Source organism: Labrus bergylta, chromosome 20 (assembly GCF_963930695.1).
Source record: "Labrus bergylta chromosome 20, fLabBer1.1, whole genome shotgun sequence".
Classification (NCBI taxonomy): domain Eukaryota; kingdom Metazoa; phylum Chordata; class Actinopteri; order Labriformes; family Labridae; genus Labrus; species Labrus bergylta.
Window position 1 is genome coordinate 4,551,957 of NC_089214.1, and position 27,865 is coordinate 4,579,821.

General features: G+C 40.5%; 1 protein-coding gene across 6 annotated transcripts in view; it reads right to left on the reverse strand.

Annotated features, from left to right (window-relative positions):
• Positions 1-27,865, reverse strand: part of dpp6a (dipeptidyl-peptidase 6a) — a 207,807-nt gene that overhangs the window by 40,465 nt on the left and 139,477 nt on the right. For all 6 annotated transcript variants that reach the window (XM_065948740.1, XM_020645197.3, XM_020645198.3 and 3 more), the window contains 2 exons: positions 15,991-16,105; positions 6,301-6,399 (listed from right to left, as the gene is read on the reverse strand). In XM_065948740.1, coding sequence (XP_065804812.1) covers positions 6,301-6,399; positions 15,991-16,105 — 214 coding nt within the window. The remainder of the gene's footprint in view (positions 1-6,300; positions 6,400-15,990; positions 16,106-27,865) is intronic.

Here is a 27,865-nt window from a genome sequence, read left to right on the forward strand (position 1 = left end):
TCTGTCTTCTGTCCTCTCTGCAGGCACACACGGACAGCGCAGCTGGCACTCTAAAACGCAGACTTTCCTTGCTGCATCTATCTGGGATCGTGGGACTAAACTGGCAGGCTGTGAAGGATTGTTAAATGCTGAAAAAGGCTACAAGTAGGCCCGCTGCTGCTGCTGCTCTTACTTTTGATACAATAATGGAAATATTTTCTATTATTAGTTTAGTGGGGAAGAGATGAAGCAACTAGAAAAGTAAAAGTGGTGTCAGATGTAGACACTAAAAAGGTCATGTACTGTAACTGAGTATTTCTTCGTAAACCAGATAGATAAATGACAGTGTTTCAAAATGATTACCTGCGTAAGTCATAGTTGAAGAGGTTGGCTGGATTGTACATCACAGGGGCTTACACATTTAATTCAAAGCAATAGATCATTTCCATTCATTTAAATGAAGGCTTTCAAACAATAAATTATTGAAATTGCAATTAAATGCTGAATTTCAATTGTTAATCGCATTTTTAAAATTCCAATATGTTGCAGGAATATTGGATGAACCAAAATATAGAATGCAGCCCAGGTTTTTAGATTAAAAAAATGGGTATTTGTAAAAAAGTGTGTCTTTTATACCAGCTTTTACAGCATCTCTCCTTCAGTAAGAGAAAGTAGAGGTCTGAATCTTAAAAGTTTCTTAATTTGGATCAAATGTAATTAAAAAGCAGTTTTCCAAAAATGTTGTTGCTCAAAACTTGGATCAAACATGACATCCTACTCTTCAGATATTGCTGGAAAAAGTCAGCAGCTAAGGAGCTGAGAGACTGGTGAATTTGTCATGAGACAGAAGCTAATGTACAATTCCAAAGTCTCGCTTCTCCTCTTTTATCTACTCCTCCCTGGACATTAAACACTCAACAACATCAATGTGTTTTGACAGCTTGTTTCTGTCAAAAAAACCAAAAAAAACCCCCACTTGTCTCACCACTTCTGCTGCTTTCTTGAGGTTGAAAATGTAGCAAAATTGGAGTTTTTTGCTGAGACGTCCTTTCAGATTAAGCATCAGTGATGATTTGGTAAATCTGGGTCATCTCAGATGGGGATATTTGCATCGTCTGCTTCATGGATTGTTAAGATTCATTGGTAACATTTTCCACAGTCTGATTGCGACACTGACTGAACACTCGATGCTAACAGTGAGTGTATGGGCTAATTCGATACGTCTCATTGGTTGGAAAAAGACCCATTGCAGAACTCCATTAACAAATGACATTCACATCATTACTCATGTTGTGTCACGGGGGGGCAGAGCTATGAAAAGTCAATAAGAGAATGGGACAACTGGCTAATCTTCTCTGAAGTGATTCCTTTCTATAAACGTTGAAGATGAGAGGTTGTGCATCATCCGGGAACGAGGCAATTCTCCGACATGCAAGAAAGAGTGTACACATGCTGAAACAACAAACACCCCTACGTTTCACTCTTATCTGAACCACAGGCACAAGTCCTCTTCAAAGTCACCGCGATAACACTCTGAGGCGGTACCGACCGGTCGAGCGTTTTTTTTTAACAAATGGCTCCCCCCTCCGCCATATTTAACAAACATCAGGTGAGACAAGAGGCCTCATGGAGCGGCAGACAAGAGGAACGCGGCCATTAAAATAGCAAACAGCCGCTCAGAGCACGGGGCGTTTTGTCGCACGGGGCTCGCTTCACCTTGGTGCTGTGAGAGGGATGTTGATGGTGTGTCTGTTTGATTCAGATGGAAAGGTAAAAAAAACAACAACAAAAAAAACAGGTGTGTGTGAGAAATCAGCGGTGTCTGCTAACTGTGCAATTACCTAACCAGGGAGACGTATAGTGATGGCTTCAGAGCATGCTCAGGATACTGATGCAGAGTGCCTGATACTTTACAGGGATAGGACAATCAGAGAGCACAGAACTACGGCAATCCCAACAGACCATTCTTCTATGATATATGTTGATACATGGTGTAAACCAAAACTACAAACTCATTGTCTCATAAAGGATAGTTACAGTGTAGAGCCTGTTAAGTATAATTTAACCAAATGACAAAAGATCCCTCTGTGCACGCTTACTTTCAGGAATTATCTTTAGCTATAGAGACCAGCAGGTTTAATGCACTTCCAGAGGAAGACAGAGATTGTTTGTTGTGTGAGTCAGGTGAATTTCATTTTTTTTCTGTCCCACCTATTGGTTGGGCACTTCGGGTGCATCACACATGCACATTTGGAAGTACAACCATAAAAGATGAAAGTAAACGGACTTGAGTTTGTAAAGGGCTTTTTTCTTGTCTTCTGACTATTCAAAGGGTTACCATGGATACTGCATGACAACTTTGTCAGTTCATAACTCATGTCACAAAAAGAAAGAAAGAAAATGGGGTCACATGCCACAATAAAAGAGCATCGTATGATACTTTAGTTCAGAATATATTCATGATAATTAAGCTGGAAAAAAACACGAGGAAGGAACTTTTATTGGTGAAAATAAGATATTATGTGATCATTACATCTGTCTCAGGGGAATTGATTCAAAGGGGGGGTGTGGGGGGGGCGCAGCGAGAGGGGAAGAAAAACATGAAACAGAGGAAATCCTTCAGAGGATTTGGACTGGTTGAGAACCAGGTGAGGGAAAAATGAAAACGCTAACAAAGACAAAATTATCAGCGGATGTATCTTTCTCTCCTCCTTGTTTGGCTGTATCTAATGGCCGGCTAAAAATACCTCAAGATCAAGGAGGGTTCTGTCAACAGCACAAAAAAGGACGTGATGAAAGAGCGGACTTGATTCAAGGCCTGCCGCTGTCGTGTTAATGGATTATTACACAGCTCTGTTTTCTCCAGTATCCCTCTTTGAATTGTTTAAGTACGTAAAAGTCTGATGTTAATCTTAGCAAGTAAAAAACAGCCATTATTCATTCTTACTATTGATGATTAAAGTTGTCAAACATCAACCAGCAGGTCAACATTTAAGCTCCTGTGACCAACTGGTTATGAAACAGACCGAAATGAACACTGATGCTCCTGTATGAACAGCAGACGAGACCATCACTTTCAAGATTGCTCATTTCTATATACCAGTTTGAATGCCTAAAAACGCTGCTGCAGGGCAGGTGTCAGACCAAGTCTTGAACTGCACACTGCAGAGACAGCCTTTTTTGTTTTCTACAGCAAATATTTTTTTGTTTAAAATACTACTGAAACATGGAAGAGTCACCGCTTTGTCCACAGGGGGTCGCAAAAGTTGACACAAATCAAAAAGTTCCTCTCAGGAGCTTTTAAAGACACGATCCAGAAAGAGCTGTCTCATGTATTTTGTTTTACTCCTAGAGTTAGGTAGGCTGTTGTCGTTTTTTATTTCTCAGATCTGACTGACATTCAAAATAGAAAAAAAAGAAGATTTTATGGGGTTAAATTTCTGCATGACCCTGCAAGACAGAGAGCTACCGCAGGTCTTTCATTCCATCTGTAGTCAGACTCTTTAATCAGACTCTTTACCAGCATCACCACTCATATCAATAATGCTACACACTGTGTGTGTTTTTTAATAATAATAACTCTTCCCACAAGTGGAAGTGTACATACCTGGTATTATTCTATTATTCTTTTTTTCCTCCCTTTATTTAACTGATGTACATATGTTTGATGTTTAACTTCTTGTTATTTTTGATAATTATCTTCCTGTTGCCTGTTTCTTGAGCTGTTGTGACGAAAAAATTTCCCCCCATGGGGGATCAATTAAGTTTATCTTTATCCTTATACAGCTCTTCTTAAGATTTTATCAGGGACATTCAGATTTCGGATTCATTATCTAATATGGAAAGAAGGTTTTGAAACTTTTGCTGTAATTGGCCCCTCTGGTAGTGTAAGAAACACACTTCATATGTTTTCCCAGAGAGCGAAGAACAGATGTCACCTTCCAGATGTGAACAGCGCTCTCACAGTTTGTGATGTTTAACAGGGCTCGCTGAAGCGCGATCGATTTGTTTACAACTTCCGTGGGTCACAGCTAGAATTGGCGGCAAATCAGCCCCCCTGAGAGACATCCTTAAGCACACATGGGGGGGGGGGGGGGGGGGGGGCCCGTAGCTAAAAACAAACACTGACACCAAGCCAGACTGTCAGCAAGCGACCCAGAGGAGTGGCATCGTCCTGTCACTAATATAATAAATACGGGGTTTCAGCTTTCTAATTACAGCCAAAAGACGGAGGGGAAGGCTCGGAGATTTTACGATTGGAATTACATTTAACAGCTGTGTTATTTCTAGGAGCAATCTTACATCCTTGTGATTGGAGGAGACAGCCTCGTCAGGCATCAGAGAAGAAGAAAATCCAGCTCATTAATCCTTCAGCTGTAAGGACTCCTCACATCTCTGAGCTGCGCCGGTGCTGTTTGTACCTTGATATGAAATAAAGTATATAATTTTCTCTTATTGGCGTCCCGCGGTGCTGTCACCGTGTGTACCGTCACAGCACGCTGTTATAAAAGAAAAAAGAAAAAAGAAAAAAGACAAGCCTTTGAAATCGCTGGTGATGAATTGTAACAACAGCAGCATCCACACGCCGCCATTGATCTCAGGAAAATGAGGGATGTGGTTACAGGTAATTGAGTAGCTATTGAAGCATATGGAATAAATCGTTTGGAGGAATGTCATACGGCAAGGACACACACACACATTCACATACACACAATGTACACACACACAAATCTGCAATGGCAAATGAGGGACAGATGGTGTAAAAGAAGACATTACAGGAACAATCAACACTTATTGTTACAGTTAATGACCTGTTTACTATTTGAATTGAGATGTGTTGCACATTTGTAATAATGCTATAAGCTAAATATATCAATAACAGCTGTATTATTCATTTCACAACTAGGCTCTATGGACCTGTTTTTTTATTTGTTTTATTTTATTATGTGTGCCTTACGCAACTGTCTTCTGTTTCTGTGCTTGTTTGAACAGACTGGATGTGTTTTTCTTTGTCTGTGCTACAAGTCAGTCTGTTCTCCTGCAAACACAACTTAACCACTGATGTTAGCTCTTTGAAAGAAAAAATAACACCTTCAAAAAAAAAGCAACCTGCTTTTCTTCTGAGCGTCTTCTCCCTCTGACTGAAAAGTCTGGCCACCCTTGTGAGGTTTGTCACAATAAAGAGTTTTAAACTTTGTTGTGATATCAATACAAATCAAACAATATCGGGGAACTTTCCGTGTAGTGTTTAGTGCTCGAACCCTATGTAGGGAGGCTGTAGTCCTCTAGGTGGGCAGCCCGGGTTTTAGTCCAACCTGCGGCATGTTGTGCCGAATTGTATTAATCACATGGTATTATAAAAGTATCATATCATAGTGTATGTTACTGTGTAGAAGAGTAAATGCTCTTGAACAATCAGACAGAGACGTATGGCTTGTGAATTGAGGATCTGTTTATTTCTCTCGGAGCAGTTCCTTTATAGCATCCCAATCATACTGTTAAAGGCAATCATCACACTGGGCAATTAGAACATGTGTGCTTTAAGACTATAAGACCATTTCCTAGAAGTTTCTTGGCTGGACAACTGGTCTATTACCAGGAAAGGGTGGGTGGGTATGTGTCCTATCAGCAGAGGCGCCGCTTTTCAGCAGGCAAAGCAGGCTACTGCTTGGGGCCTCAGACCAGTAGGGGGCCGCTGAGGGCTCACAAACTTTAAACCAAAGCAGTGGACCAAAATGTGTTAAATTTTGCAATGACAGTGGGAAACCTCCCTAAGGGGTTCCTATCTGACAGCAGTCACTCGTGTTGCTCTGCTTAGCCTTGTGTGCATTATTGCTGTGAAAACCAAAATTCACCAGCTTATTAATAAAGAGAAATGAGGAGGAATTATCCGTCTACAGGAGAGAACAAAATATACAGTAGTACGCGTCGGGACACTGGCAGACATGACGGTGATGAACGCTGGTTGGAGGGCCCCCTAAGTGACTTTTGCCCGGGACCCACCAGACTCTAAAATCGCCACTGCCAATCAGTCTGGTTTCTATATTTATCCCATGAATTAAGAATCTTACCTGGTATCTGGCTCAAAAAGCTGTAAATATTAAAGTGTTCTTTAGTTTTTGCTTGACATTCTTCCTGTTTGAGGCTTTGAAGTAACCAGCATGGACGTGTGTCATGACATCTTCATGAACATTTGGGCCAACATGTTGTAAATGGACACAACATGGAGGCAAAGTATGCCTTGCTTTGGTATGCCAATAAGGAACCATGTCGCCTCTTAATAATCAAAAAGACATCAACAACGCACACAAACATACTTACTGCTTATCCACTTGGCGTTGGGGTCATGCACCTTGAAGTCTTTTCTAAACAGGTCTCCAACGGACACCTTCCCTTTCAGAGCCAGGCGGTCGTCCTCACCTGCAACGGAAACAATCACATCATCAGCATAAAAAGAAACTTGCTGTGTATGAATAGCGTAACATAATATTTTACTGTACACAGGTTTTCTTTTCATACTGGAGTGAAAAAGGCTTTACAGGCTTATACAACTCCACAGTACAAAGGTCCGACATGACAACGTTCCCTCTTCATATGAGAGGGAGGCTGAAGGGGAAGTTCATATCAGCAGGTCAGGTTTTTTTGGAGTGAGGCTTCAAAAAGAAACCCAGTTTAAAATAAAAAATAACAGGTGAAACAACTAAAAGCAGACATTTTCACGTGGAAAGAAAAGAGAAACAAAGATACGATTTTCTGGCTACTTCTGACAACAAAAACTATGAGAATATATAATATCCTCTCTTGACATGTTTTCATCTCCAGCTCTATCTTCTCTTACAACTTTTCCCCCCTACATGCTGCAACGATGCACCTTTGAAGGAACGAAGAAAAGAGCACCGATAAGATAGAGAATAAAAACACATTATTACAGAGCTTCATCTTAAACTCCCTCAGGCCTTTGATTAGGACGAGTGCAGCTTCTTATCATCAGACCAGGCGCACATATTTACAGCACATGCCTCCTGCAATTCATTTCAGGCTAATTTCATCCATCAGTGCTCATCACATCACCTCCTGCAACGTAATGTGACTCATTTCACCTCTGTAGACATGGAGGGAGGATGACTAAGCAAAAGGTTGTGTATCAGGAGCCTCTTTGTTTTTTTTATGTTTGTTTTCCTCAAGGCTTTTATTTCTTGTATAAAGCACTTGTTGTAGAGACTTGAAGTTTTCACATTTAAGTCTGAAGTTTCAGTTTTAGGGAACTTTAGGCTCAACTCTGACTTCAGAAAGGTTTTGCAGGATTCGCTCGGGGACCCATCGACGAGACATGGCAGTTGATGGACAAGCTGGTTGCTACGAGGATCAGAGCAGTTATATTTTAGCTGCAGACTGTCTTTGTAATGTGTCATGTTTAATCCCTCTGCTGAGCCTGTCTGAGTTCAGGCCAAAGCTTTTTTTTAATGTGTGAGGTAGACATTTTTCTGGCTGCAACAGTATCAGATTTGTTTGTTTAAATTATATGCAGCTGAGACATTTCAAGAATCCAGCACGAAGAAATTCAGCCTTAAAAAAACCTACCCAATTCTTCAATTAATTTAGCAGACGTTTTATACATCAGAGATTAGGTACAACACAAGCAAGGATCTATAAAAGAGGAAACAAACGAACAGCTTTAAGTCTGATCAGACACACAGGTGCTGACAGGATGTGCACAGAGGCAGGGCACATCGACAGCTGTTCTTCAGAGTTCTAATCAGCATCAAAACCGTCCTAAAGTCATCATTATCAAACAAAACCATCATCATCATTATTGTCATCAATAATATCATGAAGTGCGTAGGTGTTCATGAAAGAGCTGGGTCTTTAGCTTTTTCTTAAAGGTGCAAAGGGACTCTGCGGATTGAATGGATTTTGGAAGTTTGTTCCACCACCGGGGGGCGACAGAGGAGAAGAGTCTAGTTAGAGTTAGAGTTTTGGATTTAATTAAAAAACTTCTAATTCATTTTTGAAACATCACCCACTGGTCTAAGCTAATGTTGTTCAAGTTGGGGGTCCTGATCCCCAAGGGGTCGCCAAGGATTAAGCGGGGAATCGTGTTAACTTAAAGGTCACATTTCATACTCCTTTTTTAACAAGTTTAATTAAGTCTCAGAGGTCCTCAAGACATTTTCTGAAAAGTGGAGAAGGCAAAAGACTGAGAGGATGATGGACTCATAATTGGGGGATTTGTAGAAAAGGCAAGGGACACAAATTAGTGTTAGAAAACCATCGTAAAGTGTATTTTGCATTGCATGTGACCTTTAAACGAGGGGGAAAAAAGAACACAAAAATCAACAACTGACATTATTTGTAACAGCAGCATTCTAATGTGCATCTCCTTTGATGTTGAGAATTTCATCATATTGTATTTTTTGTGTCCTTTCTACTGCCAATTATTTCAATGTAAAATATAAAACACACACCACTATAGCCAATCAGATTCGAGCAGCCGCTATGAGTGACGCTGATGTATCAGAAAGTTGCTGTATCACTGAAAAAAAGCTTGTGTGCTCAAACAGGCGATTTTTCCCTTCATGACATCACAAAGGGCAGTAGCCCCTCCCCCAGGTGGGTGACACTCCCACAGTTAGGTGTTTGTTCTGCCCTCTGAGTCTGCCTTCTCACCGTAAACAATAGGACATGGAGCGAAAAAAGCCTGAGTTACATCCCCTTCCAGAGAGGGGGCGTGGTCAGACACCGCTCATTTGCATTTAAAGGTACAGACACAGAAACAGCCTGTTCTGAGCAGGGTTGAAATAGAGGGGTTTATAGGCATGATCAAATACAGGATCAGAGTGGATTTTAAGCAAGACACTTCACAGACAAGTTTTGGGGCACTCTGAGACTTATTTAAACTTATTGAAAAGGAGGATAATATGCGACCTTTAAGTCCTTTCTACTGGGAACAATAAAAATTATTTAATAATATATTTTTCAGCTGATTGAGAATGTGACAATTTTCACATCACATCACCTTCAACAAATGTGTCTTTTGAAACTCTTCTTTTGTAGAGTTTAAAGCCTAAGCATCAGCAGGTAGACCATTATCTGACACAGAATAAAACTCATAATGCATTTAGGTGAGTTTATTAAAAACCCATGACCTGCTGTGCTGGTTCAGGGATGTCTGACTCACTAAACAATCATACAAGTGTGTTTTTCACATTTCAGTAGTTAATAACATGTGGTAACATCTGGTGAAAGCTTTTCACAGCTAGAGGTTATGTTATGACACAATCAAGCTTTAAAAGACCATTGTGAAAGTTGTGATGTAGGGGCTTGGTATAAAGTGGTTGAATGTGCCCGTTTATCCACCTTTTACGTGATATGTTCAAGTGCCTGCCAGCACCTCTGTGACTGTGTGAAAGGATGTAAATGGCAATGCTATACATGGAAGTTTCTCACCGGCACAAACATTTCCATGATTGAAAAAAAGGAGAGCTCCAAATGTTTTCCTCAGCAACAACTTGAAGTGTGACCACTTCCTCTAATTTTAATCCGACACATACTTTGATCAGTGTGTCACAGCTGTCGGAGGAATCATCCTTAAAGAGCAGACGGAGAAAACAGGGGAGGTGCAGAAACCTAAAATGACACTAAACATCTTGGTCTTGTCAGTAAGAAAATGTCACATTACACACAGTTATGAAAAACAACAGTAACTGCATATCTTAAATACTAACACTAAAGTTAGTTATACTACTAATTTTGATGATGACATTTTAAGAGTAAATGTGAGAGAACTAACTAATCCAAAGTGTGATATTTTCTCGCTTTAGAGCTCTTGCTCCTGTCATTTTTGGCGCCCCCTGTAGTCAGTACATATCCTGTACAAGCGTATATAAAAACCCAGCAACGTATATCCTGCTTTCATTTAAAAGTCAAACATATCAAAACCTTTTTTTGCTGTAGAAGATGTAAAATAAACTGTTACATCTTTTCAAACACATTCACTAACATCAAACCCAAAGCAGCTATAACAAACTATAAAAACAACTTTATAAAAACAGTCAGTCTTTATGCTTATGATCTGGTTTGCTTTTGTAGGTCATAAAGAGGCATCAGTAATAATTCCAGTCTTTTTCATGACCAGTTAAAAAATCCTCACTGGAGCTTTAATGACTCAAGAGAATCTATCACCCACACAGCAATCAAATATTTCTATACATGTTGAGGACATCTGAGCACTAAAAAAACAATTTATCATAGAAACTCTCAGAGCCTGAACTGTCCTGTCCTGAAACTGCTGTTTTTATCAGACCATTAACATCTAAATATGTTTGATTTACAGATAAATAAAACAGAGAAAGCAGGAAATATTCACATTTTATTAGCTGGATCTATTAAATATTCATTCCCAAAGTGACTTTTATCTTTTCAATTTGAGTTTCTTTTCAATATCGGAAAGAGGCGAGGCAAGGGAAGTTAATCTGCCTTGCACCTTTAAAGACTTAGGCAATAAAACGTGTTTTACATTGGACATAAAAAAGACTTTACAATTAGATACAAAAGGTGCACAAGGCCATTCAAAGAGGAAAATACACAGTAATGAAAAACTCAACTTACACTGAAGCTTAAATAGAATACATTGGAGTAAGAGACACAAAAAGTGACACTGAATGAGGCAACTACTAGACTATTGTATCATGACACAGGCTAGATTTAGTCCCAATTTTTGTTCTGTTTGGATCACAGGATACACACGCATGAGTGATTAATTCATCATACATGCTCTTTCATACAAGACGTTTCACTTCTATGCACATTTTTCCTTTTAAAACAAGACGGCATTAACATGAGTGATGGTTATGATGACTCACTTTCTTGTGCTCTTAATCTAGTCCTACCACACATCAGTGCACGTTCATATAAGATCAATGGAGTCTGATAAATACCGGTAATCTAAGCTTCTTCACCAAATCCAGTAGTTAAAAACTTGGAGTTCAGTTTTCTTTTACTCATTAAAGGCTTTCCATTTTTTAATAAAGTGCGTCAGCTGTGTGGGAGCAGCAGGAGGCATATTGTTCCTGACAGATGGACGGACACCGAGTGATCCTCGGTTCCTGCTTGGTGTCGTCACCGGGGACAGAAACACCTTTGAAGGCATCTGCTCGGCGCCTCGCATGAGTTCGGAGTGTGATTATCAGAGTCAGCAGACCGTGTTCAGAGTGCACGACGGCTCAAAAGTGCACATAAGCTGGAGCCTCCCATCAGATGGAGAGCTTTAAGGGGGATAAATACTGAGGGTATAATCAGTGATGAACACAGAGGCTGCAAAAAAACTAGTTAAGTTTTCCATTCAGATTTTTTTTTTTTTTTTTTTTTTTAAGTGCAGTGTGTTAAAGGAAAATCATTTTTTTTGTGTTGTTAAGCATGTCTTTATCTCAGTCTCGCAGAGTGCTGCGATCACTGGCAGGAACTTTGAAAAAGCCTCGGCAGGGTCAGCTCGATTCAGCAGTTTATATGCTAATGTTGCTCCAACTCTTTTTTAATATAACGCAAAGAGGGAGGGAGTTCAGATTGAACATGCAGTCCGGCAAAATCAAAGAGAATTGGATGGTCTCTATATGTGACTGCACTGTCACCTCACAGTAAGGAGGTCCCTGGTTAGAATCCACTGTCGCACAGGAGCCTCTCTCCCTCTGTGTGGAGTTTGCATGTTCTTCCCGTGCATGTGTGGGTTCCCTCCAGTGACTCTGGTTTCCTCCCGTTATCCAAAGACATGCTTGTTAGGTTAATTGGTGACTCTCAGTTGCCTGTTGGTGTGAGTGCGCATGTGAATATTAGTCTGTCTCTAAAGGTCAGCCCTGTCATTGACTCGGGAACAGTCCTTTATAATTCTCCCATTTCCTTGGTAACACAAGTGATGCTAAAAATTGGCCCATTAAAAAGACAAAAAAAGTGACTGGGATGTAAATACACAATCATTGATCATTTTAGAATCATTATACATTCATACAGGGACAAAAAAAAACAACTCAACCTGGTTTTGATCGCATGTGGGACGAGACAGTTGACTTTTTTTTTTTTACTGTTTCAAAGAATAAAAGTTGGAAACTGAAGCACCACTTTCATGCAGTAATCCGTACGACTGCATTCACTGAGCTGCATCTAATCAAGATAATGTGCGATCCTCCCACAGAGTCAGTCAGCTGTCACTCTGTCAGTCATCCTGACGCCTCGGGCTGATGAATACTGATGCTCAATGTGAACATCTGACCTAGTTACATTGATGAAGAAAACAGATCAACCTCTTGGTTACACGGAGCCATCACTTACAGCAGACACAGGTTGTCAGAGACAGAGAAGGAGACCGAGGCTTTTGTGTTTGTGTGTGCGTGCATGCGTGTGTGTGTTGGTGTGTGAGTGAGAACAAAGTGGCTGTCAGGAGCAGTTAGAGGCGGGTTTGTGTGTCTGGCAGGGGAGCATCCATCAACTAAACCCTCCAAACTGATTTGAGACAACATGCTAGCTCATAACTCCTCACATTAGCCTCAATGACACAGTTTGCTTCTCTTCCCTTCACTCCCAGAATGTTTGTCCTTGATGTGTAATTACAGCCACAGCACTTGCTCTGAAAAAATGCAGAAGTAAATAAGAAGAATCCTCCCAAAAGATCTCAAATTGTGCTACAAATTGTTAGTGATGTACCTCACACTCCTGGGCCCATTCACTCTGCAAAATCAGTTCCTATTCAGTTGTTTTAAGTCTGTAATTAAACTTTTAATGTCTTGCTTTCTTGCAAGGCAATCTTCAGCCTTCTTACATTTCTGTTTCAAAATCCTTTAAAGGAGTTTCCTTAAGGACAGAATCATATAAGCTGTTTGGATAAAATGTTAAAAATTAGAGTTTCCGGAGTAAACGTCAATCAATAATTTTTAGTTAATGCATTGATTGCATGTTATTTTGTCCCTTCCGGCACACCGTAGGTAAGCACACTGTAGGTAGGCTACCACAGCATCTCACTGTTGTCACAGTGATAGAAAAGAACAACATTGTTGTGCCTTTGAATGTCTCATTTCACTTTAAAGAAAACTGGCAGACGGCTGAGCTGATGAGTCAAAAGTAATATCCACATTGTGACATAAAACATTTGATTTTTTTACCACTTCCTTTAGCTGTTTCATTTACTTATCAAATCCCTTTTTTATGATTATGTTATTAACGTAACATTCTATCAACTTGAAGTTCCTTTTTTTTTCAAAATAAAACCAGGTTTTTATCCAAACAGGAAGTAAAGTAGTTTAAGACAAAAACCTGTTTTTGAAATGCAAAATAATGGAATTTTAAACATGCAATTAAAATGTGGTTACTAACCATCAACTATTGAAATGCATTGAATTTTTCGAGCAAAAAAATAAACTGATTGACAGCCCTATAAAATGAATCCTTCTTAAGTAGAAAATGTAGCGTCAGTTTTTAAGACCAATTTTTTCCGTTTTTGAAATAATGATCTGCAGTGATCATGTAATTGTGATATCTGTTTCTAAAGAGGTTTCTTTCTACAGTCAGTATTTAGTTCACAATCAAACATGGAGAGAATCTTGTGAAGAGGCAGAGATAGACATCTCTCCGCTGACAGGAGCCTGAATAGACGGCTTCACCACACAGAACAGAGAAGAATACAGCCACAGTCTGAATTTTTAGAGATCATAATCAGCAGTGTGTGACACACAATACAGCTTTTCAGTGATTTCTTTGAATTTGAATACCCTTCAAACCAAAGCTTCGTTGGCTCAACAAACAGGAAAAAATGATGCTCCCTTTACTAGGAACATTTCATAGACTGCATATAAGATGTGCCCATAGCTGCCAGTGATTTTGGTGCCATGTTTCTTAAAGCTCTCATTTGACCTTTCGGTATCCCTATCTTGTTTTTTTGGAACCAGAGGTGAGTGTTTTGAACTTAAGTCAATGCTGAGCCTCCTTCCTGATTAACAGGTCACTGTGTCAGTAAAATGAAAACAGTATACCCTTCTCCATCGTCCAATTTCCCTCTAAATGGGATCAAAATCTTCAATACAAACATAGTGCTGGATTGTAGAAGACTTGAAACTTGTAATTGAGACCAAACCTAACTTTACAGAGGTAATAAAATCCTATGAGAAAAAGGAACACTCACTCAAAGACGTCTATAAAATAAGACTTCTGATCAACCACTGGTGTCGCCCCCTGGTGGCCATTGAAAGAATGCAGGTTTAAGGAACGTCAGCATTAGCTTCACTTTGGAACCTAGAAGCTGCATCTTGTTCTGCGAAATGTATCTCGAAATAGAAAAGACAGACACATTGTGTAAAACATTATCTATTATGCCTCCAATTATTAAACGTGGGAGACTAAAATCAAATACGTAGGTGCTTAGAAAATGTGCTTCAGCAGATGTTCCAATTCAAATTCATACCTGGTTAAGAATTACACTCATATTTGCTTTTGATAACCTCCAAAAGTCCTTTGTTCCTGGGGAAAATTCCTGCAGCAGGAACAAAGCTTGAAACACGACAACTCATTCCAGGAAAACAGACACAGACCGACAGTACACACAGTAGGCTGACAGGGTTGTAAAATTTTGAACACCAATTTGGATGTGTTCATTATGTGGCTGCTGAATAGCCCAGGTACAAATATAAGGAAGTGCAAGAGAATAAATTGGGAACCTTTTCCTTTAAACTCATCTCTAGAATCTAGGGATTTAATTAACAGTTCCAGAGCAAACAGGATAACCCAAAGAAAAGGTTACATAAACTGTCTGCGCACTAACAAGCCACTATCCTTGAGGAATGATTCATGGAGCTGCATTATCCTGAAGCTTTTCTCTAGGTGAGGATACCTCATTAATCCACACCAACTTTTAAAATCAGCATCTGACAAGGATATATACATATTTTAATATCCCATATAATACCAAAAATCCTCCACAAACAGCCTCTTTTAGAAGGCAGTCTGCTGGAGGCTTTACCGTTGCTGTAAGAGCCCGGCTTGTGCTGAGACTCGGAGCAGAACGGTGGTTCTGCTTGAGCAAACGCAGGGAGGGGACGGATTAGGACCAAGCACAAGCTGGAGGCACCACCTGCCCGGCCCTCCATTTTCCACCTGACTCCCGCTGGCCCGCCTTGTTTGGAAGCGGCACATTAAACAGAAAGAGAATCATCTGCGTCCATAACAAACACCCCGGGACGGGAACAGGTCACAGGCGGGAGGTGACAAGGCGTTTTAGGGCTGGCTGCTCCGACACCTGCCGCTGTGCCATATTTTTTGTTCTGACACCCGTATGGATCTCTTAGGATTATTCAAAAGAGGACTGAATTTCCTTTACAACCACTGACCCCACTTTGCTACCACACCTCGACGAAAGATTACGTGCAATTTTCTCCCTCAGAAAATCATAAACAAGGACGCAGTGATTACTGTTTTTGTACCTGAGTCACAGTGCACACATACCATCAGTTGTATTGACTGGTTTGCCACTGGCAGGCCCATTAAACCCTATCAAGCAGCTTTATGAGCCTTAATATAAACAGATGGCACTCCTGATTAAACTCTCCTGTAAATTTACAAACTGAAGGTCAAAGTTAAGATTCTTTAAAATACCTAAGAAACAAACGTGTGTGTGTGTGTGTGGAGGGACTGAGTGCAGAAGACAGACTGGGACTGTGTTTAAAAAAGAGAGCCATGTTGCGTGGGCCGACTTCAATGAGGTTTACTGACCTTGACTAAATGTGTGCGAGAAAGCCATCCATGCTGAAGTTATATTACAGCAAGTGACACAGCAAATATTGCACAAGAGCATGAACCACACACACAAGGACAGAGATACCGGCAAACACAAGCTCGCCTTTGCTTTGTTCATGTCAAGATTGATTGGGAAACCTAATGTGCATGTCTGTGCATAATAATAGCTGTGTAAACAGAGGGATGTGTGGTGTATGGTCTATTGACCCCCCCCCCCTCCTCTCCTCCTCAGCCGTGTACCTGGTGTCAACAGGATGACGGAGGTGACGATCAGCGAGCAGATGACCAGAATGACAAGAAGGGCGATCGCTATTCCCTTCCAGTTCCTCTGCGGAGGGTTACTGCCCACCAGCTCCTGTGGGAAGAGAGGAGAAGAGACATGGTCAGAAACAACAACAAAAAAAAAAATAATAATGTGGGAGAAAATCAGGAACATTTATGAGTGAAGAAAAGGATAATTTGAGAAACAGAAAAAGTAAGAGAGAGAATAAGAAAGGAGGAGATGCAGGAAATATCAAGAGGGGGCTAAAGTGAAGAAAAGAGCATGAATGGAGAACTCATGGAAATCAACGAGAGTCAAAGTCGCTGCCTCTCTGCTCTCAAGGAGACACAGTGACAGAGGCAGCAGCAGCAGGAGGAGGAGGAGGAGAAAGAGAAGCGGGTAGGAGGGGGAGAATTCTTAATGAGGCGAGCATCAGCAGCTATCACCCGCAAACGAATGTGACAGATAAAAATGGAGCTCACGACACGTTGGTGAAATTGCAAGCTTGACAACAGCTTGGCAACAGCAGAGAGAAAGCTTTGGGGGTCTGGGAGTTACGAGAAACCTTGAGGCGTTTTTTTTTTTTCTTCTTCTTCTATCTGATTAATTCAGAAAAGAAAGGAACTTATTGCAATTTAATCACGTAATAAACGAAAACGGAATATTAAACGATGAATATGGCATACGACAAAGTAACGCCTCGGGATATGAATAACAATAGTGTGAAAACAGCTTTCGGCTGCTTGATCATACCCAAATCGAATAATGTGAGAGTTCAATGCATTCGACAGATGGGGATATGCAGCAGGTGGCTTGATTCAGCAAAACATAGATGAGCCCAAGTTTGAACAATATATTACCTTAACTATTCAAGACAGTCCAGTGAAAAGATGTGGATGAGTCAGCATGTCCTTACATTAAAACTATTCAACAGCAAAATACTCTGACACAGTCCTGATTCTGGCTATGCTAACCAAAAGTAAAGACTGAGGCCCGCTTTGTTGTCATGATTTAAATACGACTTATAATAAGGAGTTCTCAAGTTTTTACTCTAAAAGTCTGAAAAGCACAAAATAAGAATTAATGAAGCAAGACGCTCAAGGTGACATATTCAGGGACCTTCGGCTTTAAGTAAGCTACCTTCATTGCCAGCTAGCTTAAGTTTCTCGCTTACAGTAATAGCATGACAGTGCGTATTTAGCTGTCCTGTTGACAGACAACAGCGTTCAAGAGTTATGTTTCTGGTCACTCAACAATTGGAAAATGATATTGTGTTTACTATTATCTTGTTTTTTTTAAATCTGTTTCAACAACTGGGGCTTCAGATTTGTTCATTAGTTGCTATGTTATCCGTTAAGTGCAGGGCAGGTAGCATATACTTATCAACTCAAATGTTGTGCATTACTGGGTTAAAGTCAAACTTAAGTTTTTACTCTTTATTAGAACTTTAATATTTTCTAAGTAGGACCAGAAATGTTTCAATTCCACAATTTAAATTTCAACCTTTTTCAATTCCTGTTAACTGTCCTGCTTAGCTGCATTAGCATTTAAAAAACGTGTATCTGTTCTCCTAACAACTGTAGGTCTGTTATTACCTCTACTTTGGTTAAATGCCTTTGTTTGTTAGTTGCTAATTTTTCTGTCTGATGGTAAGTCATGTAGGCAGGAAACATACACAGTAGTAGTGATTATAGGTGCACTTAACAACCAAAATGCTGTGTACATTATGAGCTACTTTGCCCTTTCATGAATGCATTTGAACGGTTTCAAATCATTCTTGTGATTACTGTAGAGCTGCTAAACCTTCTTTATGTGTACCACCACTTCATTAGATTTTGTCAGAAGTTTTTCAATCTTGTGACCTTTAGCATGATGGGGCCATAACTGAAGCACAATGGGCACCCCTGATAGGACGGGGAATAAAAGTCCCATGACAATAAGGACAAAGCAATCCCTGAAAGGTTTCCACCTCAGGCCTGATTGGTGTGGCGAACACAAAAAACAAGCCACAACCAAGGGGGACTGGCTCAGAAAGGGTCCAAAGCTCATACTATTAGCGGAGGATTAATAAGTTCTTAATTAGTTTATAGAGGACAAAAAGAGCGAGGCAGAGCGTCTGCTTTGGGGATCTGTGGCTGGGGCATTAATGAACACACGTTAAGACTTTAATGAAGCTGAATGGCTGAGCTATGAAGAAAACCCTTTAGTGACCTCGTTCTCACCTTAATTGAAAGGAGCCCAAGACATCATTAGCCTGAAGATAAGAGCAATCATGGCTATTTACCAGACTGCCCATTACTCACGTTCATTACAACAGCGACCAGTTAGTTAGCATTGTGGCCATAGAGCAGAGCCGTGACAGCCACAAGGAAGCGACAACATGAATATGTAATATACCTTTTCAGTTTGTGAGTGTAGATGACGTGTGATGTGTTCTCAGTAAGAGGGTTCAATAAGCTTGTGACTCATACTGAAGAGGTAAACATGAGACAGTTGTGAATACGGACAAGCTGTTGGCTGCTGAATCATTTTAAAATTGCTCCAACTCTCAGTGGTGGCTTACTGGTTATGACAGTTAGTGAATTGACATTTATCTCTGGTAAAAGTTCAAAGTAAATGCCTCAATGGCAACCTGCAAACGTTACAGCCTCCATACACAGAGGCAGATTCTGCAAACCACTTTGCATTAAAATCCGCTTTCTGTCTCGTCGCCGTTGTTTCCTTCATGATGTGAGCTGGTGTATAGATCAGTGTTTTGAATGCTATTTCATAGTCGTTTACATTGTTTTGTTGGGTAGACAAAAGTCTGTAAAATCACACAAAAAACAAAAAACATACCCAGTCACGAGAACAGTTGTTTCTTTTGTGAAGACGTCGGCTCACAAAACATTATTTGTTAACGATGAGCTGAGACCATACAATGGGATTTATTTCCCTCTAATTCTGCGCTGAGCCATTTCTCTTGAACAATCTGCAGAACTGAAAATCCCACTGGAGAGTTTTTTACGAGAGACTAGAATGAGCCCACTGCTGATTGTTTCTGCAGACACAGTTTGTGACTGAGGGGGATTTTACAGATAGAAAAGTGGTGACGAAATGTGCTATAAAGAGCAACTACTTATGTGCAATAATGGGATGTAAAGTGAGCAAGACATGGTGCCCAGAGTGTGTGATACACAGTGAAAGAAGGCAGAAACCTTCATGCAATTCTGAGCTATGACACTTTATCATATTGTCTATGCAAACAGCTCTGCACTGTAGATTGTGGAAATAAAACTGGGCATGTATCCAACACAGCATCTTATATTTAACACTCCTATCTGATGGTGTTTGTGTGTGTGCGTGTGTGTGTTCATAATTGGAAATGCATGCTGTGGGAAAACTTAAACACTGAAGTACTGAAGTAGATGTGTTGTTGTGGTGGGCGATATGACCTCAGATTCATATCACAGTATTTTCCCCACACTGTTTGCAGTAACTGTATTATATCATGGTATTACTTTATTAAAAGGGATTGTGCATAAACTCAGATTGGTACTGTACATGTAAAACAACAAATATCACAGGGCTCTATCCATAACCAAAGGATTTATTCAGTCTACTTTCAAAGAGGAGTGAATGAAACAGGGAAAAAAAAAAAATGCTTGAAAATGAGGCCACTCAGTGAAGCATCAAACACTCACAGTTCATCACACATCACCAACTTATTTCAAGGTGAAAATATCTCTAATTCAATCTCTCTAGTTTTGCATTGAAAATCTTAGATAAAAAACGAGTGACCGTTGGAACTAGGCAGTCTGTGCTTTCATATTTACCTCTGTCCTGCACAAGTTAGATTGTCCAATGGCAGTAAATGCTCAGCTCTGTTACTGTAGGCACACAGACACACACACACACACACACAGACCGACACTCACACACTGTACAGATGCTGCGCGTCTGCGGCTTGAAATTGCTTCTGCAACAGTAACATCCGGCCTGCTGAAAGATCTATTGCGCTCTTACAGTGACTAAGGAGTCAATGTCAAACAGTATTTCCATATAGATCGCCATCTCCGTGGGAACATATTGACATTGGAAACTCTCCAGAAAGAAAAAAAAAAAAAAAAAACCTCTAAAGCTTCTTCTCAGCGAGCCAATGAGCTGCTTCATATGAGGAACCATGCTGTGCTCGGCTTGGGAGTGTAATAATAATCGGATCCCAAATAAGGCGGCCAAAAAAAGAACAAGGACACAAACGTCACAGAGTAATGATGTCCCGTCTTTTCTATTCCAGGCCTTGGAGGTGTTAGAGCTCATTCCGAGTGGGTAAAAAGGTGCAGACGCAGGCAGAAAAGAAAAAAAAAAACCCTTGCCTATAACCTTCCTGATCATGCCTCTCTGATCTGTAATTATAATAATGATTGAACTAATTAGCTAGACCTTATGTGCCGGGGTAATGTCGGGGTGATTACAAGTGACTGTGGCAGAGGAGAGATGAGGTTTTAAGACGAGCTGAGAGGAGATAAGAGATCAGAGCTTGCAGCAGGACCAGTAAATAAATAACACTTTTTTTGGAGTCTGCAGGAGGATTCTCTGACAGGAAGAGCTTGAGGCGTGACCAGAACATGACAGAAAAGAGAGAGAAAAACATAAAGTAAAAACTGTGGATGGATTCAGGTCCAAACTGGAATAAACACAAGGCCTTGCTGTTTCTTGGCCTCAGTAACTGTCATGTTTAAGTCTGCAGAGCATGCAGACGGTTCATGAGTGCTGATTCCCCCCTGAGCGTGTGAAAACTCAGCACTATGCAACAGTCTGTCTCAGGGAACAACAATGAAATACTTAAGACACTTAAAGAGGTCTGACTTCCCAGAGATCTTCCATCTCTTTTCACTGGGCTAGCTTCAGATTGTGCACGCATGGAAGCGACCTGCAGGATGACCACACTCAGGTACAAACCACGGGAATTATTAGCAATGCAAAACCCCTTTTCCACAGCAAAAGTAGCCTCAATCACTCAATGAATATAAAATGTTCGTATAAAAAAGTAAACGCTCCCTGTGTGGTCTAAAAAAACTTGTCTTGCTGGTTATTAATGAAACATAAAAGCCCTTCAGTCGCTTCGGCTCAATCAAAATATAGCCGCCATCGTCTGAAGTGGCAAGGGCAGAGGTGCTTTGGATAATATGGAAAGTAGCACAAAGGGAAAGCAGAATTATCTTTGAATGATGGTCTGTGAATTCTCGTTTCTTTTTTTTTCCCATCAGAATGTTAATGAAATAATATAAAGAAAAATACAGACGAAAGATTTATTTGTGACTCCAAAAATCATGGAGATACATAATGATTCATATTTCTGCCTCATTTTTTCAGCCCATAAATACAAAAAAAGGAGATTTTCTTCGTGTGATCCGCTTGAATCTACGCTTTAACATTTGTTGTTTGGTCATAAAAAAAAAAATGTGAGTTTGCCACAAATAGAACAAACTTAGATGTGGCTGAATAATTGCAATAGTGGCATTTTTACCAAACATTGTAAAATGAAAAAGAAAAAGAAAAGGAAAAGCAGTCGCCATTTTGACAAGAAACACAGGACATGAAGGGCTGTTTAGTGTGACTCAGTGCTCCATTTGTTCGGTCTTTATGGGACACTAAACTGAAATTGAAGGCTCGGCCTTTCATCCATTGCCGTGTGTGTGTGTTGTGTTTGTGTGTGTGTGTGTCGTTTCATCATGTGTTCTCCCAGAGGATGAAATGATAACGCCTCTTGGCTGCAGCATTAGTGACGCTATAGGTCATTAATTTAATGAATATGTTGTAGCACTCAGGCTATCCATTATCTAAGAGCCTGTGTGCATATTTTCTGTACGTGCATGCATATTTCCATGTGTTTAATTATACAATAAAGGAAGTTAATGGTGTTACCAAAAATATCTCTTTCTCATTAGGCATGAATCATAATAGTATTGGAGATAACGTAGGGAGGGAGCTGTCGGTGTCAGCCTGAAAACATGATGGAGCTGCAGAGACCGTGTGAAAACAGACTGCAGCAAAGAGCAATGAATGCTGCTAAAAACAAACCGACTTCAGCAGCAGAATGTAATGAGTGAGTCAGCTCTGATCCAGAGAGACCCAGACAAGCAGACAGAGGTTCAGAGGTTTGTTCACCTGCTATTAACACAAGCTAGTCTGCCACCCAGGTGGATCAGACTCGTAACCTGAGGTCAGACTCATAACAGGTTCTCTAACCACAGACACAAATCATGAAACAATTAGAGCGATGTCTCTCAGCATGACAGGTCTGGCATTTCTTCAACACTGCTATCTTACAAGACTTCAAATGTGAAAGCAGCCAAAGGCGGAACAGTTTGATACGAGGGTAGAAAGAAACATTAGAGCTTAACGATAAGAGTAAAGTAAGACTTGTTTGTTGTTTCAATCAACTTCAACTGCAACGGTGCTGATTATTATCTGCAGACATGATGTTTAACTGGAGCAATAACATGCTGCAAATATTCAGTTTCAAAGCCATATGTGGTTGTGCAAAATACAAGGTTTTGTTTATTTGATTATTTCGGAACTGGGAACGTCATTACTCCCTTTTTTGTGAGGGATTAGGACACCGGCTGTATATTCAGATGGACAGAGAAATATCCACCTGGGAGTGAAAGGTGCATTATTAAAATCAGAGCCCATTTGTTGCATGAGACATTTTTATTTTGTGCTGTGCAAACACAGCATGAAATTTTAACAAACATGACCCCATCCCAAACGATGAACTCTGATGCAAAGATCAACTCAAGAAGAAATCCATGTTAAAAAAAAAAAGGTCAACTATGCTTCAGTGCAGCTTAAAACAATTAGAATTGTATTGCATCATTTGAGCATCAATTACTGCGTTGGCCTTCTTCCCGAGCTGTACTTAACTTTTGATAAAACTTGACAGTAAATGCATCATTTCTAAGTGCAGAGATGCAAATCCAATCCTCAAATAGGGGGATTTGGAGTCTCTGAATCTTTCATCCGCCTCAAATAGACTTGATTTTTGCAAAAATATGAGCAGATTAATCTCAAATCCAAATCCTCTTCCATTGTTTAAGTGGTCTTAAGTAGAGATGGATTTTCTCTCCTGCCTTTCTAATCAGTATTTTAGTCTCTGAATAAACGAGTCCAAAAAAAAATTCCCATTCCTCCTACCACTCTGTGCTTCACAGGTCAAAGCATATAAACACTGTGTGATTGCACCCAGACCCATTTGGACAATCTTGTTGTTGTCGTGGAAAAAGGACACAGCGGTAGCGCTGTACATAAACAACTTGTCTTGTTTGTTACTCTAGGCAGGAGAACTCATTTCCGACTGGCCACTGTGAGAGTCTGTTGTCTTTGAATTTCTTCTGCCTGGTTTGTTTGATTTGCGAGTGACTCTCTTCCAGTCCATTAGAGAGAGAGGAGGAGGAGGCAGGGCGCCGTCGCAGTTTGTACTAAATCACATCCCTGTAAAATATCACATAATACCAGCAGTCAGAGTGACTTTTCATAGACATAGCTGCAGAATTGTGGAAACAAATGTGCGCTTTGGTCAGACTGAATACTGGATTCTGATTGGCTGCAAGGTGTTAATTAATTCCTAACAATAGACAGCTAAGAAGCAGTTCAATTTTTTCACTTTTTTTTAAAAACTGAGTATGTTGGCTTTGACAAGGACACAGTCATAGCCTCCTCTTTCAATTGCAGCAAACTTGTTTTTAAGTTAACGTCTCACAACAACACGAGAGATTCCAACAGCGACTCTTTTAACCGTTTTGGAGAATGAAATCATTTCAATGACTGAGATGCACACATCTCAAGGCAAGGAGGCGAAACTGGAAAAGGAAAAACTTATTTTAACAGGTGAGCATCCAAGTTGCATTCCAACCTCATAAGATGGAAGTGATATTTCAGGCAGTAGTCAGACCCTCGGCATTACCATAAAACAGTTGTAGCTAGGTTCATAATAGTGATTTGGGTTTCAAAGCTCATGGGACATAAAAATGTGGGCTTAGTGTATTTCATTCAGCAAGTGAACATCACATATGGATGATAATACCCTTTAAGGTGTCCATAATTTAGTGGACTCAGCTGACATGGATGTTGGCTAAATGTACAGGTGATGAAGGACCTTCATGCACTCGAAACTGATTCACCAAACAAATAAAAACAAAACAACAGAGCTTACTGCAAATCCCAAATTTGAAAATAGACCCAGTATGTTAAAATGCCAATTTACATGCACAAGTGCAGATTCCGCACAGTCAATTAATCACACATATTCTGTATTATCCCCCCCTGTCACTAATGAAACAGAGCAATGAATGATTAGGGTTCTTATCAGTGAGCGTCCCCTATAGCCGCAGCTCTTCTGCCGGGTGAACGTGCGTTATGACACTGCCAAATGAGTGATGAGGCCAACACATGAGGGAGAACTGTTTCCTACCTGGCTCCTAATGCATAATGCATGACAGCAACTTATTTTTTTCCCCTTTTTGTCAGTCTCCACACCTCCTTTAGAAAGCAAGAACAACACAGAACACACAGCCAGAGTTTCTCCTCATTTCATCACTTTTTTTTGCGATGGCGGTGTGTGTCTGCACATCTGTCAGGGGAGGTGAAAAGTATCCTCAAATGTTACTGTGGCTGCACCGAATCAAAGATTTACCTTCATCTTTTAATTTAGGCAGCACTACAACTCCAAGTCAATGATAAACAACATGAAGAGGGGAGTGTGGCGCAGGTGGAAAACGATGAACTTTGTGGTCATCCTCCTGACTGATGTGTGCTGCTGTAGCTTTAATGAGCAGCATCGTTTCAAACTGGGAAACGCTCCAGAATATCATTAGTATCTGAAGCCGTACCCTCGTGTGTTGCTGTGCGATGTGTTGACTATGTGAGGCACGAACAGGTCCAAGAGCTCAGATTCAAATATGAAACCCAGATTTTCATGAGATGGCTTTAAGCCTCTATAGGCCGGTGAAGCTGTTTACATTGTCTGTTCTACCAGCACACGAGAGCAGTCCTCCCCTGGCAACCCTACAGCGTTCTGCCCCCGGGGAGACTCCCAGAGAGCCGGCCAATCAGAAGAAAGAGGGCAGGCAGGGAGGGGTGCCTTAAAGAGACAGCGGCTGAAACTGACCATTTCAAGCAGAGGGTGAATATAGGGCTTTAACAGACGCCAGGCTAAGAGGAGTTTTTTAAGCTGCAAATCAAGCAAAGCTACTCCATAGGTTTTACAGACTGACAACATGAAATGTGAAAAGAACAATAATTTGGGATCTTAAAAAATAAATTCTAAAAATATAGGAATTTGTTAGCAAGTGGATGAAAGATGAAACCCTCCCCCCACCACCTCGTGGGCCAAACAAGTACAAGTCTTTATATCTAAACATCAAAACAAGTAGTCTAATACTCTTATTGTTTTTCCTTTTAAAGCCCATTCACATTTCTTCATTTCTGTAAAAGTTTGGCTAAGATGAGGTAACTAAAAATACTCAGTTAAGGTTACAGATTGGTCCCGAGAAGAGAGGCAAGGCCAACTGTTGTCAAAACTTGGGCTTCTCACTTAAAGTGTTGGAAAGGGGAATAAATCCAGAAACAGCGCTTGCCAAAAATTGCACTGCCAGTCTGCCTCATGCTGACCCATGATGCTCTGGGACTCAGGCAGTTGTTGTTCTCTCTGCTAATGGAAAAAGCAAAGATCAGAATGAAAAGAAAAGGCTGTTTGCAGACTTGTAGAGTTGCATTAGCTTGTCACTCAAGAGGGGCAATTGGGGCATTCCAAAAAAAAAATGTCAACAGCAATTTAGCTATTTTGGTTGTTCTTAAATTCACTGAAACACAGTGTGTCATTTACTCTTTACAACCCTAAAACCCCTGCAAATAATCAATCACCCCAATCTCCTTCAACCTCTAGGTTTCAAAATGCCTTTGCTTTTCTGAAATTTAGGGGGTTTGTAAGAAACCAGCTTGTTCATCATGTTATGTATGTAATATCACTCCGAGAAAGCTGATAAAACCTGCAGACGTTTAGTCAAAATAATTTCTAATTTAAATGTACTTAACACGCTGTTGATGTAAATGACTTGAATTAATGCGATGCTTGTTTGCTGCTCAGGTTGACTTGACAAGGTCAAACAGTCTGCACAGTGTTTTGTATGGAAACTTTTTTCAGCTAACTAACTAGAACATCATTTGAGCGGCTGTGGAGGTGGAGAGAGAATACAGAAAACAAGGGAGAGAGAGAGGGAGTCGAGGAGCAAGACTTCAGTGCAGAGCACTGCATGTCCCCTCGGCCCACACCCAGAGACATTGGTATTCACTGCGGCCGCGCGGCACTGCCAACGAGTACTGCATCCTCAGGAACATTACGAATTGAAAAGTATCTTTCCTACTGTTCTTATCTATCAGCCTTCATTCCACAGTGCGCACTCTTGTCGTGCCACTCCGGCAAAAAATAAATTGCCGTCATGGAAACAATATGCACCGGCACACTTTCGCACTCGCTTCCTGGAAATGAAATGCCCCACAACCCACTGCTTCCAGGCGCAGGGGTCTAATAAAAAGAGGCTGCCGAACCTATTGATGTTTACCCAGGCTAATGTATTCTGACCTGCTGTTCTTTTTTTTTATTACTTTTCCCAACCAAAACATATAAGCATTCATGCCTCTTATCATTGGCATAATGTTGGCTGAAGTGCTCTCATGATGAAACACTTCTGATCGTTAAGAGAAGTCTTTTCTTCTTCACAAAGCTTCACCTCTTTCTTTTCTGCAGAACTGAAAAATCATCTGCTCGGGGCAGGTACTTCTCTGGTAAACACAGTCACTGTTGCTCTGTGTGGGGTAGAAGAAAGAAGGACACTGATGGGCACTTTAATGTATTATGAACACAACAGCACCCTCAGGATGTTCAAATACACTCAGCGAGTTCCTCATAAAGCCCCTGAGGGTTTAAAAAAGAAGGAAAACTGATTTGGAATAATATATGAACTCCAGTGGGTACATTTCCATCTTTCCATCCATCTACCCTGTTTGTGTGGCCTGTTCTGTTTCCATAGCAACCCTGTCAAAAGCACAAACCCATTGCGCCGCTTACCCTCTATCAGGCCACCTGTTGTCACAGCCGCAACCCGATTGTTTATGCTACTCCGCCGAAAATGGGTTTTGCGCGCATGCTTTGCATGCAAGAGTGGCCCCTGAATGATTCAACAGCTTTGTGAGTAATATATTTCTTTAATAATTACTGTTTAAGGCCTTTGAGCTCAACATTTCTTCACCATATAGCTGCATATTACATGAGCTCTCATTCGGTGCAGCTCTAAGTGCTGCATGTGTAACTAAAACGGGGAGAAAATGCTTTATGGTTTTTCCATTACAGGCTATTACTGGACTCTTACTGTACCTGTGATTGCAGCTTTCTCCACTCAACACATAGGGAATACGGTACTGAGTGATACAGTACGCCTCGCTTTGCAAAGTGCTACATTATACCTTTGTTCCTCAGTTCATTCAGCATTGTCACTAACAGCAAATTCCTGCCTGTTTGCAGTTTACACATATATAAGCTTTGATTGATTCAATTTATTTCAGACAAATCAAATAAAATCAAGCATATCAAAAATACAAAACAAAATGAAAAGCACGAAAATACAATAAACAAAAAACAATGTTCAAATTATTTCACAAAAAAATAAAAATAAAAAGTGTGTGTGTGTGACATGCAGCAAAGGATTCAACCTCAACCGATTCGAACCCTCGGTGGCTGCGACAAGGACTATCGCCTCTGTAAATGGGGCGCGTGACTAGGCTACCTGGCGCCCCATTGTAAAGATTGGATGT